The sequence below is a fragment of the Enhydra lutris genome, unplaced genomic scaffold, assembly GCF_002288905.1.
Source record: "Enhydra lutris kenyoni isolate GAN:26980312 unplaced genomic scaffold, ASM228890v2 scaffoldscaffold15, whole genome shotgun sequence".
Taxonomy (NCBI): Eukaryota; Metazoa; Chordata; class Mammalia; order Carnivora; family Mustelidae; genus Enhydra; species Enhydra lutris.
The window spans coordinates 9,270,521-9,287,827 of NW_019154099.1; the positions used below are offsets into that span (position 1 = coordinate 9,270,521).

Sequence of the window (17,307 nt, forward strand, 5' to 3'; positions counted from 1 at the left end):
CTCCAAATCGAAAAGATAAAAGTTCATAGGGATGAGCATGTACTACTCTAATTAGGTTTAAAAAATCACTTGCACAAAATAGGAGGAGATATTACTTCATGCCAAGAAGAAATTTTGCGTGGTCCTTCTAACATGAAAAAAATGTCCAGAATGAGTAGTGTATGGCTATCAGTGTGATGTGTTAGAGTACGAAATATCAGGGGGATTGCATTCAAAATGGGACATGATATTGACCAATTGAATGCAACCAGGAAAACTAAAAAGTTTGGAATCGAGTTAATAATTGGTGAAAGAATTGAGGAGATCATGTGGAAAAGAAGATATTAAGTTATGGGAAGAAGACAGGATGCCACACGAGCCTGCTTTTAAGGTACTCACATAGCACCGCACCAAAGTCAGCAGTTGTGGCTGTTGCCGTGATCATACGTGAAGCTTTATTAATTAGTGTGCTCACGGGCAGAAACGGAAGGAGGAAAATACAAAGCTAAATGTAAAGAAAAACTTTCTGACAATAAAAGCTGATTTGAAGAATGGGATGTAGTGAGAGTGAATGGTGGGGCGCCCAGCTGGCTCAGTCCGTAGAGCTTGCGACTCTTGATCCTGGGGTCATGAGTTCGAGCTCCACGCTGGATGTAGAGATTACTTAAACACATAAAATAAAATATCTAAAACAAACCAAAAAAGGAAAGCGAGTAGTCCAAAGGCTAAATGGCCATCTGTCAAGAGGGTTATAAAGTATATGCCTGTATAGGATTACAGGTTGACCTTTAATGTCTATAGGGTATAAAGTTAGAGAGTTGAGTTGTATACTGGCATAAGTACATTTCAAGTCTAAAAGGGCTATGGGTGTCAAATATGTACACATTGGTTGTATGCCAGACATGTGAAGACTGTAAGGGCTATATTCAAAGTTTCTAAGAGTTTTACATACAATAAGGGATATTCTTTCGAAGCTGACATAATTAGTAGTAGCAGCAGTGGGAGGAATAGCACTAATAAAAGTGAGAATGACAGCAAATGCTCCTTCCCAGCACTAGGCAAAGACACTATTCTAGGCACTCCCCATATATCAACTACTCTAACCTTCATAACCAGTAGGCATGTCATTATCCCCTTGTTACAAATGAGGAAACTGTTGAGAAATTAAGCAATCCACCCAAGCGCATGTGTAATGAAAGTGAAGCAGAAACATAACGACTGCAGTTCTGAGTTAACAGTGTTGACTTTTCATTAGTACCATGCAATTATTTTCATATTATCTTCTCAGCTTCATTATCCTTTAATTTCTGCTTTGCTTTATTCTAGTAAATTAATAATTATTCCCTTATACAATCTGAACTATTAAAAGTATAAATTCATCTTCAAACTTAAGAGGCAGAGGAATAATTAATGTTCTTCAAGTGACTACATATTAATATCCTGGCAAACATAATTTCAGTAGAGATAGGGTTGTAATTAGATGTCCAGTGATTTTGAAGATTAATTTAGCAGTAAGAATTAGCAAACCATCCAGGCTGATCAATGGAATCCAGGGGACTGCTCAATTATTTAAAAGGCAAACTTTGGGCATGTATAATGTGCCCACAACTTCACTTCAATGTGCAGTTTTCACATAATTCTCTAAGGCATCTATGGGCTAAAAACAGATTAAAATCTGCTGATTCAGATGTTTCTTCCCTTTTCCTCAGGAAAATTAAGATACTTAGCCATGTTTGGTTCCATAAGCCTTAGTTTATTATGATAATCTCCAGATTATATGATAAAGCGGGATGTGGGAGTATTTGACAATCATCTAAATGTTACCATTATTATTTTAGTATTCATAACTATCTAAGCTTTACCTTCTGAAAAGACTTGTTAAAAATAAAAAGTTTACTTCAAGCTGATAAGCCTTTTGAGAACGAAAAGCAGAATTGTACTCTATTTAATTCCAAAAGGATTACAGTTTTCTTACCAGTTAATGACTCTCTTGTGTCATCGTCTTTAGACTCTTCTTTAGATTCATCTGTTTCTGTACTGTCGTTATCAAACGACTGGCTAACTGGCTCACAGGGATGGACACTCTGGTCATCCATAACTGAGAAATGTGTTTGGACAAGTAAAAATAAAATCCATAAATATTAATATACACTTAAAAAGAAAAATGAAACCTAAAGCAAAAGAAATTCCATATTCACAAGTACTAATGTAATAAATTTGGGGGTGATAACCATAAGGACTAGAGATTATCAAACTAAATACTTGAAATTGTAAATATTACTTTTTTATCAGAAGAAAAAAATAAAAGAATTTGGGAATGAAATACAAGTCCATCTATAAGTTACCACCTGAATAAGGTGTTTTTGAATATTAAATTTTTATGTTAAAGTTAACTTTTAGACCAACACTAAAATTCGAAGAGAAGTATATCCATTATATTCATACGAAAAATTAAAATACAGGTGGAACCTTTATAGACTCTTTAAAAAGCAACATTTAGTTAAAAAAAACATTTAGGAAATGAATTTAAGAGAGTATTTTCAAAGTAGTTTGCAGGTTTGATTTTCTTTAAGAACTCAACAGATTCCCATTAGGTAAAAGATATAAAATTTTAGAATTGTAACTTAAAGTAATTTTCCATGTTTCCAGTGTATTTTTATCTTTGAGATATTATTTTATGTATCATTGACATGTCATTCCTCACATTAACATCGTATGTGAATCCTAAACAGCAAATAGGACTTAGTACAAATTTCATTCAAATGGCCTCATCTTCCATCCTGCCTGAACATTTTGTGTGTGTGTCCAGTCTGACCAATATGAAAATTCCACTGTGCTTACAAGATGGGGACGCAGCTAACTTCTTCAAAGGCCAACTTTGTTCACGGGTACCTTTGCCAGCTTCTTCAATGACTTGTCTCACAGCTTTCTTTAAACTGTTTGCCCGCAACATTATTTCCTTTGGCTTGACAGCTTTCTGGGAGGGAGGTTTTGCAGGGTCATCCACGAGCTGTTCTTTGCTTTCACACAAGGATTCTTCACTGGAAGATTCCACGGTATCTTCTTCTACGATGAGAGAGTGGATGCCTGGGAGAACGGGGGCAGCCTGGGAATCTGTGTGCAAAGCTTGAAGCAGTTGTTCAAGCTTTTCATTTAGGACCGAACACTAAGAAAACAAAAATACAGCAATGAATCTCCACAGGTGGAAATGGAAAAGGACAGTTTGAGCGAATCACTTCTGATTTTAGAGGAAAGATGCCTATATTAATATTTACCAATTAACTGGCTATCCATTATAAAGGATACTTTTAGATAGCTTATAGACAAAATAATTTATCATTTTTTTTAAAAAAAGAGCACAATTATGTAAATTTTATGTGTGCTTCCAGAATATTCCAACTCTACCATCTTTATATAATTATTTTTCCATAAAACAAAATCTCTATTATCTTTATATAGGTATTTTTCCTTAAAAGAACAAACACTTCACTTCAAAGTGACACATTCTACAAAAAACTTAGGCAAAACTTATATAAAACATTGTGTAAACTTTTTTTTAAAGTAATCGATGTAAGGTACCGTTTTGAGCATCATAAACTGCAGGTCTGTCTGAGTTCTTGGTAAGCTCTCCTTCAAAGCTTTGGTTGTGAAAGGGGTGAACGGTGCCTACAGGCTTACTGGCTCAAAAAAAGAGCAAAAAGGAAAATGCACAAGGGTAAAGAAGAAGAAGAAGATGCAGTAAGAAAAACATGCACTCCGCCCTTATTTCTGTCTGCTTCTCTCGAATGACTAAGGGTAAAGAAACACGGAGGGCTGACGCTGATGCTACGAATGTCCTAATACACCTTTGATTGCCACTCCGATTCCTGTCCTTTCCTCCTCCAGAAATAGTTAAGAGAAAAAAAAAATATGGCTAGAGAGGTCTTCTGTTTTCTGAAGCTCTCCACAGAGAAAAATAAGAAAAAAAGAGGCTGAAAACATCAATGTATGTTCATTTCTATTTCCTTTTCCTTTCACTCAATTAAGCCACCATCCATAGCATATGAGATCATTCCTTTGCAAGCCCAAGAAAGCCAAACCTTTTATAAGAATGTCTGGCAAAGAACAAATGAAAGTAAAAAGAGCTTTTAAGGTTCTTACTTTAGCCTCCAAAAGCTCATAAAGGGGGAAAAATCTATAAAGAAAAAGGCAAAGCAAGAAACAGTATCCTGAAAGGGGCCAACGACCATAATGCCTGGGGAACCTGAAGAACCACACTAGGTGGGAGCCTGGTGACCAGTTTGCCTGGAAATGGAAAGCCATTCCTCTCCCCATTGGAACACCAGCCGTCCAGCATTTTCCCCCATGTGACCCCGCTGCTGAGCATTTCTCCTTGGGGATGTCAATCCATGGGAAAAGCAAGTTGGTTTATAAAATTCAGGATTTCGGACAGTATCAGCGGTACACTTTTCCTACACATTCAAGGGTAACCGTAAATAGAATATATTTTAATCCCTCACATCTGATTCAAAAGTAGTTTTTCACTTGATTTAAGATGTTTTGGCAAGAAAGGCATTTGATCAATTTAGCTGTGAAACACAGGGCAGTGTTAATGTTGTCAGTAAAAAACTTGTGTGCCCTAAAGGTGACCCGCTTACTTTACTGGCCACGGCATCTGCGGCAACGGTGTTTTCCAACGTTTTTTCATAGGCCTTCTCTACTTTGGCAACAAAGTCCTTTACAGTTTCACATAGTATCCTTTGAGGAAAAGAAAGTGCAATTCAGTAAACCCCATGGACTGGTTTGGTTTGATTTACGAATATATTTAAAAAACAAGCACAATTAGGCAAACTGTCAAAGTATAGGTATATATGTACCATTTGTATATAAAACCCACACTTCTATGTGCTGTGTAACACATACTACTAGTAAGTTCCAGACATTCTGAGTGATAAATGGAAATGCACATAAATAAACTCTGCTCTACTGGGTGTGGTGCATAAACAATGAATTCTGAAACACTGAAGAGAAATAAAATAAAATAAAATGAAAAAAAAAAAAACCCTCTGCTCTGTGTAATTTAACTGATCATCATTTTAAGGTCACAACAAGCCTTTCTCAAATATTTAAATTAAATTCTTGAGGAGAGTATTTGTAAATCTCATTAAAAAAATAAGCGTTGGGGTGCCTGGGTGGCTCAGTGGGTTAAGCCTCTGCTTTCGGCTCAGGTCATGATCTCAGCTGGGATCCAGCCCGGCATGGAGCTCTCTGCTCAGCAGGGAGCCTGCTTCCCCCTCTCTCTCTGCCTGCCTGTCTGCCTACTTGTGATCTCTGTCAAATAAATAAATAAAATCTTTAAAAAAAAAAAGGCATTATGTACAGTTAGCCAACATATAGTATCTCATTGGGTCGTGATGTAGTAACAATTTCTTAGTTGTGTATTCTCATTAAAAAATTTTTTTTTAATTTAAAAGCCATATATTATATCACTAAAAATAAAAAAAGCATTATCTCCAGCCTCTTACATATTTTCATAACAGGACTTGCAATGCTAAAAAACAAAAAAGGATAAATTTGTCACTTAATGTTGTCACTGTCACTCTACTGCTCATGATCCAGGTATCTTGAAAGTGTACTGTTCCTGAAGAGGAAAGGGATTGTGTAAACAAGCTGCCACTTGAATTGAGTTATATTCTCCGTAAATCCATTTGTTTTTTTCCTTAAGGTAACCAGTACAGTCATACGCAAGACTAACTTAATTTAGATCTTGTTAGTGTCAACAATATATGGTTTTACTTGTTTGTTGCTTTTAATTACATTTGGTTTCTTTGTAAGAGAAATAGATCAAAAGAAAAAATTATCTGAAACCCTAAACACTAACTAAAATCTGTCTTTCAAAAGCCTTTGGGACTGGGGTTGGATTACAAACCACCCAACAGAATGGCATGTGATCAGCTTTTTGTAGCAAGGGCTAATAGTGAGTCTGAAAACAAAATCAGACGATTTTAAAATAAAAGTATTTCTCTTTATTATGGATACAGATTGAGAAATTTGAAGGGAAAAAAAAGCAGATTCCAGCAATTATTTTTTCTATTAAACTTGCAATTTTCTCTGGCATTTGAGGGACATACTGATTATGTTTCCAGATATTTAAGTATTATGACATTAAGCCATTCATTAGGTACAGTACACACACACACACACACACACACACACACACACGCACGCACGCACAATCCAAACCTTCACATTTATCATCTAAAAGATAAATTACGAATTATTCCTAATAAATTTTGCTTTCTTTGCTATTTTTTGGCAACTATTTCTAGATTTTTACTTGGACAAAAAGTAATATTTCCTAACCTTCAACCTTTTTGCTGGCTTTTTAATTCACATCTCTTTAGAGACTCCAGCTTACTATTAGAGATGAAGTCACGTGCTTTACCTCAAGTTTTGTCTTCTTTGTTCATGTATACTACTTTTACAAAACTTCTTGAAATATTAAGGCAGGCTGTCACTAAATTTTTTCTATGATCTTTACTGAAAGTCTCTTTCAGATGTCCCACCTCTAAGGAGCGGAGACACTGTCCTCCCTCTTTATGTAACCCTAAGGTATGTTTTCCTTGCTATTATTATAACATGTCTTGACATAATTTTCTCCTGTAAAATTTGTAAAACTGCATATGCCATAACATTACCATAGCTACTTTTTCTGGTATTTTACTAACTCCTAGGGACAGAGCCTGTAGGTCAATCAGCCTAGGAATGAAAGGGGCAACAAAGGTGCCACGTTGCTCAGACAGATGGAGACTGAAGAAACAGAGTATGATTCTGTGTTAGAGAAGACTTGCCATGTAAGTTGTGGGAAGGATCAGAAGAAATGGTTTACCTTAGGATCCAATAAGTTTCAAATTCCAGAAGATGTAAAATATTAAACTCTGGAGAAACGAACCTTTTACTATATCTAAATAGTGAATGTAGATTTCTTGAAGTTGAGATAAAATGTCCACCTAAAAATAGCATGATTTCAAAGTCATACCACCTGGGAACTTGCAAATTGCAGAAAAACAATTTTAAGATATATTTGCTATGGTAACATGGAAGATATTCTCCAACTGATACAGTTCTCTATTTTAGTGCATAAAGACATCTGGAAAAGATGTGAAAAAAATCAAATAAATGAAAGTGGAATGTGGATTTTCCCACAGGGCTATAAAAATTTTTAATCCCTAATTATATCTTAAATCAATGTTAGCCATAATTTTGACAAGATATTTCCAAGCATTTTATATCTTTAGTTTTGTTCTCTTCCTTCCAAGTTGAGCACAAATATGCAGTTGATACTGCACCAAATATTCTGTGGAAGCTAACAAAAGTCCATATTTAGCAAGCTTGATGATTTCCTCTATCATCGCAATTATATTGTATTCATGAGATCTATACTTTTTATCAATAGCGGCAGTATCTTCATTTATCAGTTTTCCCCCACTTATTTTTTAATAGGGGCAAATGACAGTAAAATATGCAAACACTACACTAAGAAAAATATGGCAATGGTGCCCAAAGAGATGCACATATGGGCAGGCAGGGGTCATCCTATGAGAATCTTGAAATGATGTAAAAAAGTTACAATCAGAAATTTAAGATGATTTACAAGTATCAATGCATAATCTAGAAAAACCCTTAGCTATCTCTATGCTCTGAGGAAACATACTAACAACTACATATCTTACCTCATCTATTCAGTGAGCGGGGGGTGGGGGGGTTTGCCTAAATTATCTCTATGATAGATACCAACTCTGAAATTCTGTGATCCTATGGAAATCATTTCAATCTTATTATTTTTTCTGGTCAATGATCCCATTTTCTAAGAAGTTTTGTCTACAAAACAAATTGCATTTACTTAATAACTTTGCTTTGTATTTTTATTAGTAAATGAGACCTATAATTGTTAACTAATGCTTCTGATTTTCAGAAGGTAACTCATGTTACCATATCAAACTGACAAAATTTCAAAATCAAAGAACTGTTGACATGATATTGGTTAACCCGTAGTAACTACATTAGTTAACCTACATATCAGCTATGCTAATGGAATATAGCTTTTCCATCAGTATTTTCAGCATTTTAAAATTAGTTAAAACAGCTTAAGCTACTGAGAATTATCATGTTATCATGCCTTAATAAAAATTTTTTTTAAGCATGGAGAACTATTACAGACTTTACAAGTCTTAAAGGGACATATAACCCAAATGCAATATCTGAACCTTGTTTGGATTTTGATTTGAAAAAATCAACTGTTTAAAACAAACTTTGAGATAACTAGGGACAATGGATATGGATGGAGTATACAGATAGTCTTAGAGAATTACTAATTGTATTAGACTTTTTAACAAGATTATTAGGTATATACACTGAAAATAGAATAAAATGATTTCTGGGGTTTGCTTAGAGATACTATAGCAGAAGAAAGTGGGAGTGGATGACAAAACTTTGATAAATACTGAAGCCATGTGATGGGTATGGTGGGAAACCATTATACCAGTCTCTCTACTTCTATGAATGTTTGAAAGTGTTCATAACAAAAATTAAACTTAAAAATATACCCTATCATTAGTACAAATTTACTACATTTTGTCCTTTTTTCTCTCTTGTACCTCTTTATGGCAAATCCCCTAAAATTTTAATCTGGGGTTATAAAGGCAGGACAACTGGGCAGTCTGGGCGCACAGATGAGTGACAAGAGGGGGCCAGGGGTGGAACAGAATCTGTTTCAAGGCAAATGAGCAAGTCAGAGAGAAATCCAAAGCTAAAGCTAATAGTAGAACCTAGATAAAGAGCCAGGCCAAGGTCAAACAAAAAATTTGAATGTAATTGATTAAAGCATGAGATGATGATACCATAATTTAATATAGCACTCTGTAGTTTATAAACTCTATATTTATTTCATTACGCAACTTAATTCTCCCAACAGTTCCATGAGGGAGAAAGGAAAGGCACGCTTTCCTCTCTTACACTTGATAAAACGGACACAGGCCACAAAGCTAGCAAATGGCTGAATCTCAGCTAGGACCTCAGAATGACTTCTACTTGGTCCAACGTTGTGATTTACTCCAGTGGTGTTCAAGCTGTTTTCCAGAAATACGTCAAAGATTCTGCAAATACTTGATTCAAATTTCATTTAGAAATGTAGGATATAATTTTTTACATGCTCAAATAATCATTAGAGATATTAGAGACAAATAATATGACAGCTTCTACTTTAGAATTCACATTTTTTTGGTGCAAATCTTAGACTATATTTGATGCAGCTTTCAATTATTTCTGTATTTTATTTCAGTTACGTGGCAGTAAGGAAATTGTCTTCAAGAGTCGAAATAAGATACAGAAATAACTAGAAGCTGTATCAAATACAAAATTGTAGGTGTCATCTATAATCGTAGCTTAATTTTTCTCACAAATGACTAATAATTTAATCCTGTCCAATTTATTAATGACAACAAAATACAATTTTAATTTTTAAAATATTGCAATTCTACATAAGATCTTATTTCACAAAAGACAATGTTAAAAGTCAATTATCTCTCAATTAAAAATATGTTAGATGTATAGAAGGCAGTAATCAAACACATGAAGGCCAATATTATGGATTTGCTAATATCCGAACTATGAAAGGGGGCCAGATAAAATATTTACTTAACTGCATCAAAGAATAATTCTTTTATAACACGTTATACTTTTTAAAAGTTTCCATTTCAACTTTCCATCTTTTCTAGCAAGATCTTCTAAATGCCGTATAAAAAAAGCATCTGACTCACAGGGCAAGGGCAGTAAACGCAAATGTCTTCTTCGTAGAAGTAATTTAGGAAGTACCTAAGGAATAACTTTGGTATATAAATTTGGCCCAAGATGAGGAAGACAATAGGGAGTACTGAGGCCTGGGACAAACTGGAGATTTCTACATTTCGCCACAAGGCAACACAATTCGTCAGAAAACACCCAACCAGACAACAGCAACAGAAAACCAGCAGCAGCTCTATGTATGCATCGAACACCGTGTCTGCCCCGCACCTCTCTGGACAACCAGGGTGCACGCCTGCCTTAAGCTGCTCAACTCCTCCTATTGCCCAGCCCTGTTTCCTATTCCTCGGGCTTATGGCATCAAAAGCAATTGTCACGATGTTTATTCTCTGTCACAAGCAAATCTGTTTATAATGATTTATCTTGTCTTCCCTTGATTCTTTGCAAAGTAAGTATATAATATACTAAAGTCAGTGTATTTTTGTCCCCACCGCTTCCCGAATCTCTCACTCTCTTTCTTTACTTCTTCTTTTTCTCCTCTTTCTGTAGAAGAATAATATTTCCTTGCTAAGCAAGAATTGTAAAGCATGCTTTTACCCTTGCTTATCAGCTGAAAATTGCAGTGGGTTTCGCCCTTGCCTCTAGTTGACTTTCTAGGTCTTAGGACACCAGTGTAGGATGCTTCAAAACAAAATTCTAAGTTCCGGGCACGCAACATTTGGGATAATAAAATCAAGTAGCTCTGGCTCCATGTACAGAATCGATTTAACTAAAATCTGACAACTTTGAATTAAAACATAATTATGTGATTTAAACATGCTGATGTCATGTTGAAAAATCTCTTCAATATTTTCCCCTTCCTGATGTAAACAATTCCTAAAGAGTAGCGTTTATGGAAATAATAAATTATAGTGAAATGTTTTTCATATTATAATTAATTATAAATGCTTCTTTATTTTATTTATTATTTATTTTTAATTTTTATTTAAATTCAATTTAGTTAATATATGAATGCTTCTTTAAATAGGAGCTTAGATCAGTTAAACTCTAAACATCGCACTATTCTGATAAAAATATTTCAGATTAAGCATCCAAAAAAACCCCCCCTAAATATATACTCCACTGCAAACAAGACGGTAAAGTGATTTAAAAAAAAAAATGCAAGTTTAGTACATCTAACTCTGTGAACTACTTCATGGATTTTGGGGGAGGGAAAAAAATCACAAAAACCTGACATAAATGGTAGGAATGAGCATTTTCACCGTGTAACTGTTTCATGGCTTCAACTTTGTCACTCACTTGGCAGATGATATGACAACAGCATGTTCATCAGAATTGAGAATTTTTGTAAGATGAGCTGCAACGGAGTCCTCATAAATTGTCATCTGAAAACAAAACAAAAAAAACCTACACTGTATTATTGTTTCTGGCATTTATACCGCTCAGTTATTACTGCTTTTAAACTGAGACCATTCAGGACACAAACGACACAGGGCAATGATGATAATGAAATATACAAAAGAGTCATCATACGAAATAAATAAAACTTCCTTTCTATAAAAGGCTTTTTGCTTCTGAAATTCCTTAATCTAGAGTCTTAAAAAAAAATCCATAAACTCCATTAAATTAAAAAAAAATGTCGAATTAGCTTAATAGCTAAAGAACCCATCTGCACCTGCACAAAAAGGCACCAGATGACCAATGAAAAATGGGCAAAAGACTAGAAATTTAAAGAAGAAGATAATACCAACGGGCCACCACCAATGACAGGTGATCAGCCTCATCAGCTATCAGCTTGGGTTTGTTTCCGCAAACACAAGCTGTGACCGCAATGGAGTTCCACTGTACCCACCAGAAAAGCTACAATGAAAGCAAAAACAGTACTATGCCTGGGAAGTGCGAAACCCTGGCAAGGTTCTGGAGCAACAGAACTCTCACTCACTGCCGGTGGGAGGCAGGAGCTGATAAAAACACTCCAGAACACTGCTAAGTGTCTATCAAAGCTGAACACGGGCATACAGCATAGGACCCAGCAATTCCATTTCTACATACATATATACCGCTAAGAAACACGATGTGTGTTCACCAGAAGACACGTGCTAGAAAACGTTCACAGCAGCATTCCTTCAACAGCAGCATGGATAACAGAATGTAGCATATCTGTGCAATGAGTATCATGGAGTAATGAGAACGTGTGATTTACAACTACGCCACAAGATGGATGAATCCACAGACATAAAGTTGAATGGAAAGGATTCAGAGAAGGGCTGCTTACAAAAGCATTCCTTTTATAAATACAGAAACAGACAAAAATAATCTGTGCTTTTAGAAGCTGAGAGAGTGGTTGTGGGGGTGGGAGTTGGGGATGGTGAACGGAAGGGGGTTTCAGGGGGCTCGTGGGGTGCAGGTAATGCTGCCTCATGATCTGGGTGTTGATGACATGGGTCCGTTTAGCTTGTGGAAACTTACCAATAGTATATGTATGATCTGTGCACTTTTTTGTTTGTATAATTCAATAAGAAGAGTTTTAGAATGCTGAATGCGTTGTCCTACAACCATGTGAATAAATAGATTAGAGAAGGAAGGAATCAAAATGCTCGGGAAGTCCTATGTTCCCTTTTCTGTTTGACTCAAAATTTAATGTTCGTTGAAACAACATATCTTCCTAATAAGTAAAAATGTGCACAATATTTAAACAGCCTCAAGTCAGAGCCTTCCATCAAATGTTTGCCTCAATTATATACCATGTTCTACAGTTCAGAAATTTCCAGTGTAAACCACCTGCTCTATTCAAGTTGGCCTCCTGTGCTCTGCTGCCCTACTCAGATGGCCTTTCATTGCTTCTTACCCACTGACACCAGTTTATTCAGATTGAAATGAAGATCCAGTGACACCCTCCACCTCCTTAAAGCCTTCCTGACTAGAGTTCTTCCCAAAAGATCTCATTCCCGACTTCCACTCATTTCCACCGGTGGCTAATCAGTATGCCTGTCTTTTGAATTTTGTTCTTACTTTCTTCATGGGGAAAGACGGGAGGGAAAGATCCTCAAAGCCTCACACAACATTGTGTTCACTCGTAAATCCATTTTGCTCATTTTCTAGTCTAAACATTAAAAGCTGCCTCTTTACAGTCAAGATCAGAAAAATGAAAATTACCTTTTCAGAAAGCAATGAAGGGAAATATTTTTCAAAAAGGTTAGTTTTATTTCTTTTCCCTACAGGATACATGGTCATAAAGCCTAAGAAGATAGGGGAAAATATTTTAAACTCTCATTAATTCCATTTGAATGTACGTGTAAAAATCCAGCTTTTTGTCCATTAAAAATAACCAAAGGCAAAGAATACAACCTCTCCCAGAGGAAAAATAAATAACCTCTCTGTCTGAAGATAAAATAATTGATGTCACTTATTACATAGTCACTTAGAGTCAGGGAGTTAAGGTAACAATGATTATTTTTATTGTGTATCAGGCACTGTGAAGAAATATTCTGTATGTATTTATCCCATTAATTGTACTGTTTTAGGCCAAGGAGCCTTAGGCTCAGGTGAGTTGAGAGATTTGCCCAAGACCCACAGCTGATGAAGAAAATACAAACTAAGGGGCCAGGTCTGTGGCTTTTGCCATCATGCTGCCTTCCCCCACAAGTAAGTCTTAGTCTTTGGTTAACAGTATTTGTCAAATATAAATTTTGTCATTTCTCAAGTGTATCATTATGATAGCGTGGTAGTTGGGATCCCTATGTCTCTCCTCTTCCTTTCAAACCATTCTCCACTTCATGGCACACTGATTTTTTTTTTTTTTTTCCTAAAACACAAATCTGATCACACTATATCTCTCATGTCTGAGGGTATCTCCCCCCCTTACATTTCAGATAAAGTCAAATTCTTCAGCTAACATGCAAGACCTTTCAAAATTCCCAGGATTCTCCCTGATCTGAATCCTCCTTCTCTCCCTGTCATATGTTTTGATGCTCTTGCCTTGCACCACCCACTCTAACCCGACAGTATTACCTGTAGGGCCCCAAATGTACCAAGGTCCTTACTATGAGGTTCTATGTCATGCTCTTTCTCAACTGGCTAATTCCAACTTCTCTTTTTTTGTGCCAAAAACCCAGTTCACGTACAACCTCCTCTGTAAAGACGTCACTGAGCTTGCTAGACAAAACATCCTCTCTTCTGTGCAACCATTATGCCCTGGAGAGAACCTAAACATAGCTGATCATTTACTGTCTGCCCCTCTCCGGAGAACAGAGATTCTCCAACTTTCTGGCCTCATTGCATCCTTAATGTCTGAAAGATTTTGTCACAGTACCCCGAGGCCAAAAGGAATCCCTAACGGTAGTTAAGTACAAACAACTTAATTAGTACTTATGTCCTAACAATTTAAGAGCCCTTTGAAAGAAATAATAAATATAATTTACAAATAAAGTTATAACATCTTAGCATGCTGTAACCAAACAGCTAGGAAACAGAAAGAACTGAGGGGAGAGAAGCTTTCAATAAGAGTAAATTTAAAAACAAATGAATAGGAAGAATTTCATTTCCAGAGATTTGAAGCCATTCCCTCCCATTTTCAGGGAGCTGGTGAAGAGACAGCAGCTCACATCTTCTTTTTGATGACCTTACCATTAATAAGTAAGCAGCTACTGACTCACTAGACCGGAGTGATAGGGATATGATACAAAACAGACAAAAACGATGACTCTTGCCTCAAAAAGCTTTTAATCTAATTTGAATGCGATGGGAATTGGGCTTCCAAGAAATACACAAGGCCAGAGGGCTTGGATGACAAGATGCCCATAGTTCCAAAAGCTTTTGGTATTTAGACCAAAAAATGACGTTATGAATTGTTTATTAATTGTCCACCTTGTGCCAGTCCCAACACCAGATGACAACGCAATGGTGAATGAATAACACATTGCCTGGTCTTGACAGTACAATAGCACCAAGATAATGGGAGGGGGCCTTTGAACTCGTGAAGCAGGAAAGGGTACTAGGGCTTGGGGGATGAAGGATGGTTTCTTGGAGCAGGTGATAACTGAGGTAAGGACAGGTATGAACTGAGCATGATGTCACTGGGGGGACATATATTCATTGGCAAAGGGATATAAGAGAACAGTACATGACGGCAAGGGGATTTCATGTTAAATGTAAGCAACATGTTTCCTGATATTGAGTATTAACAGAACCATTGTTACTGAAAGGAATCATGGAATTCTTGTTTTTTCTAAGTTTAAAAAGTACAACAGCAAACAGAATTACTTAATTATGGCCACAAGGAATTAATAAAACTGTCATAATTCTTTAAGCTCTGCGACTCTACAATGCCAGAGGAATGCTAAGTTAATAAGATAATTAGGAAGTTCAAACACATTTGTGCCCTTTTAAGGAAAACTGGAAAAATAATAATTTCACAATCATGCACAAGGGAATTTAAAATGAATACTTAAAAAAATATAAGCTAGGGAATTAGGTTGAGCCTAAGAAGGAAGGTTCAACTTGCTTTTATTATAGTTTTAAAAGCAAAAAGGACACATGGCCACTAGTTGGAGTGATACGCAACATTCATTTAACTTGTAATCTTAAGGCATGCCGTCCCTTCGTTATACAATATTTTAACAAAATAACAAAGTAAATTAAGTCTTATTCAAAACCTTTTTATACTAAAAAAAAGATTTTTTTCCATGTGGTTACAACTGTATCTCATATTTAACGACTATATATATGTAATAAAAGTAAATTGTTTACCTTTATTATTGTAAAGGTAAAAGACCTAGGTCTAGGAAATAGACCTCTCTAAAGTAAATAGAACAAAAGAATTCCCACTTTTGTCCCTCTGGGGAGAAAATTAATATCATTTACAAAGATACTATTAAGAAAAAAGACTGGTTTCTATAAGAACAAGTATTATATTTATAGTTGGATAAAATAATACTATAAATAAAAATACTGTGAAAATAAAGTAGTAAACATATTAATCTTTAATAGGAATTATCTTTGTCGGGGCTATAGGTAAGATTATTTTTTCAATTATTTTTATATTTTCCATATTTTTTAGAAGCAATTTTTGTTACTTTTAGATTAAAAAAGTGTTCAATTACAGCTAGCTTCTTTAAGGAATAGCCCCATTTCTAGTTATCATTCCTTTCCTTAGTTTTGACATGTTCATAATTTTCTTAATGACAAAACAGAGATTTCAACTGTAAATAAACAGACGAATTGTCCTAGAGGGAAAAATAAGTTATCATAGATCAAACAGTTTGTCAGTCAGAGGATAATCCTTTGAAAATTAGGATCTGTTTCAATTCTCCAGTGCTTTAAGGTTTAGTCAAAACAATCTTTAAACATCTAAGAACTAGAGTGATGACCAGTCTGTAGCAGGGATGGAATGAAGTGAGCGCTCTTTCTTCCACTGTTTTCTCATGACCAATAGGCTTCACAGGGAGGCTTGTAATAGTGAATCCTCAACGAAGAGGCAAAGTAGGAAGAGAGAAATTATATCATACTCTGCCCACAAGCACTGGTGGTTTGGAATTGCTGAGCTAATACCTACTGGTCAGTCAGGTGTCTATGGCCAAAGCAGAAGATGAGTAAAAGCTAACAGGAACCTCTCATCTGCAGGCCTTCTCTAGAGCCCTGCTGGTAAACAGAAGCAGACAGGTGGAATGGTAAGGGAGAACTATGAGGGTCGGGGAAGGGAACTCGCATGCCTGGTGCGTTATACACATTGGGTCCTGTGTTTACTCCTCCCAACATCAGGAACTTGCTCTACAGATAAAGTAATGGAGGCCCATGACAGTAAGTGATATGGCCAAGTTCACACTCCCAGGACAGTAGTCATAGAAGGACTCTAACCTAAATCGTAAGGATTCTTTCTTCTGGGGCAGAGGACTAGAAGTAGTCAATGAGCCCCTACCAAACACGATAAAACATAAAATTAAGCAAACATGCTACCATATCTTTTTTTCTTTTTTTTTTTTTAAGATTTCATCCATTTATTTGACAGACAGAGATCACAAGCAGGCAGGGAAGCAGGCAGAGAGAGAGGAGGAAGCAGGCTCCCCGCGGAGCAGAGAGCCCGATGTGGGGCTCGATCCCAGGACCCTGGGATCATGACCCGAGCTGAAGGCAGAGGCTTTAACCCACTGAGCCACCCAGGCGCCCCAAACATGCTACCATATCTTATAAAGTTTTCTTATTTGTTCAAGATATTCACCCCTATTTCCAAATGATAAAGAGGCAAAGGGTAAAAGTCTTACATAAAATTCTTCCGATGCTTCTGGAGGTTCTGGGAGTAGAGAAGCCTTTGGTGGCAATTTGAGTTCATAGGTCATTATACTCCACCTGAAGGGAGAAAAATCTTTGGTCTAAAATTCCTTTAAAATTTAATAAACTGACTTTGTTCTTACCTCATGTATATACATGTGCACATATATGCACAAATTGTGGTTTATTGTACCTAAAACAACCAAACATTAGGAAAGAAATGGAATTTTGGTAATCTCATAAAACTCTGAAGACATACTTTACGATGTCCATATTTTACCA

At 36.0% G+C, this 17,307-nt stretch overlaps 1 protein-coding gene across 2 annotated transcripts in view; it reads right to left on the minus strand.

The window, feature by feature from the left end:
- The window catches only part of LOC111147026 (diacylglycerol kinase eta), a 168,566-nt gene that overhangs the window by 30,847 nt on the left and 120,412 nt on the right, over positions 1-17,307 (minus strand). For both annotated transcript variants that reach the window (XM_022502876.1, XM_022502877.1), the window contains exons 12-16: positions 17,019-17,103; positions 11,059-11,144; positions 4,617-4,716; positions 2,872-3,145; positions 1,955-2,077 (exon numbers count right to left, since the gene is read on the minus strand). In XM_022502876.1, coding sequence (XP_022358584.1) covers positions 1,955-2,077; positions 2,872-3,145; positions 4,617-4,716; positions 11,059-11,144; positions 17,019-17,103 — 668 coding nt within the window. The remainder of the gene's footprint in view (positions 1-1,954; positions 2,078-2,871; positions 3,146-4,616; positions 4,717-11,058; positions 11,145-17,018; positions 17,104-17,307) is intronic.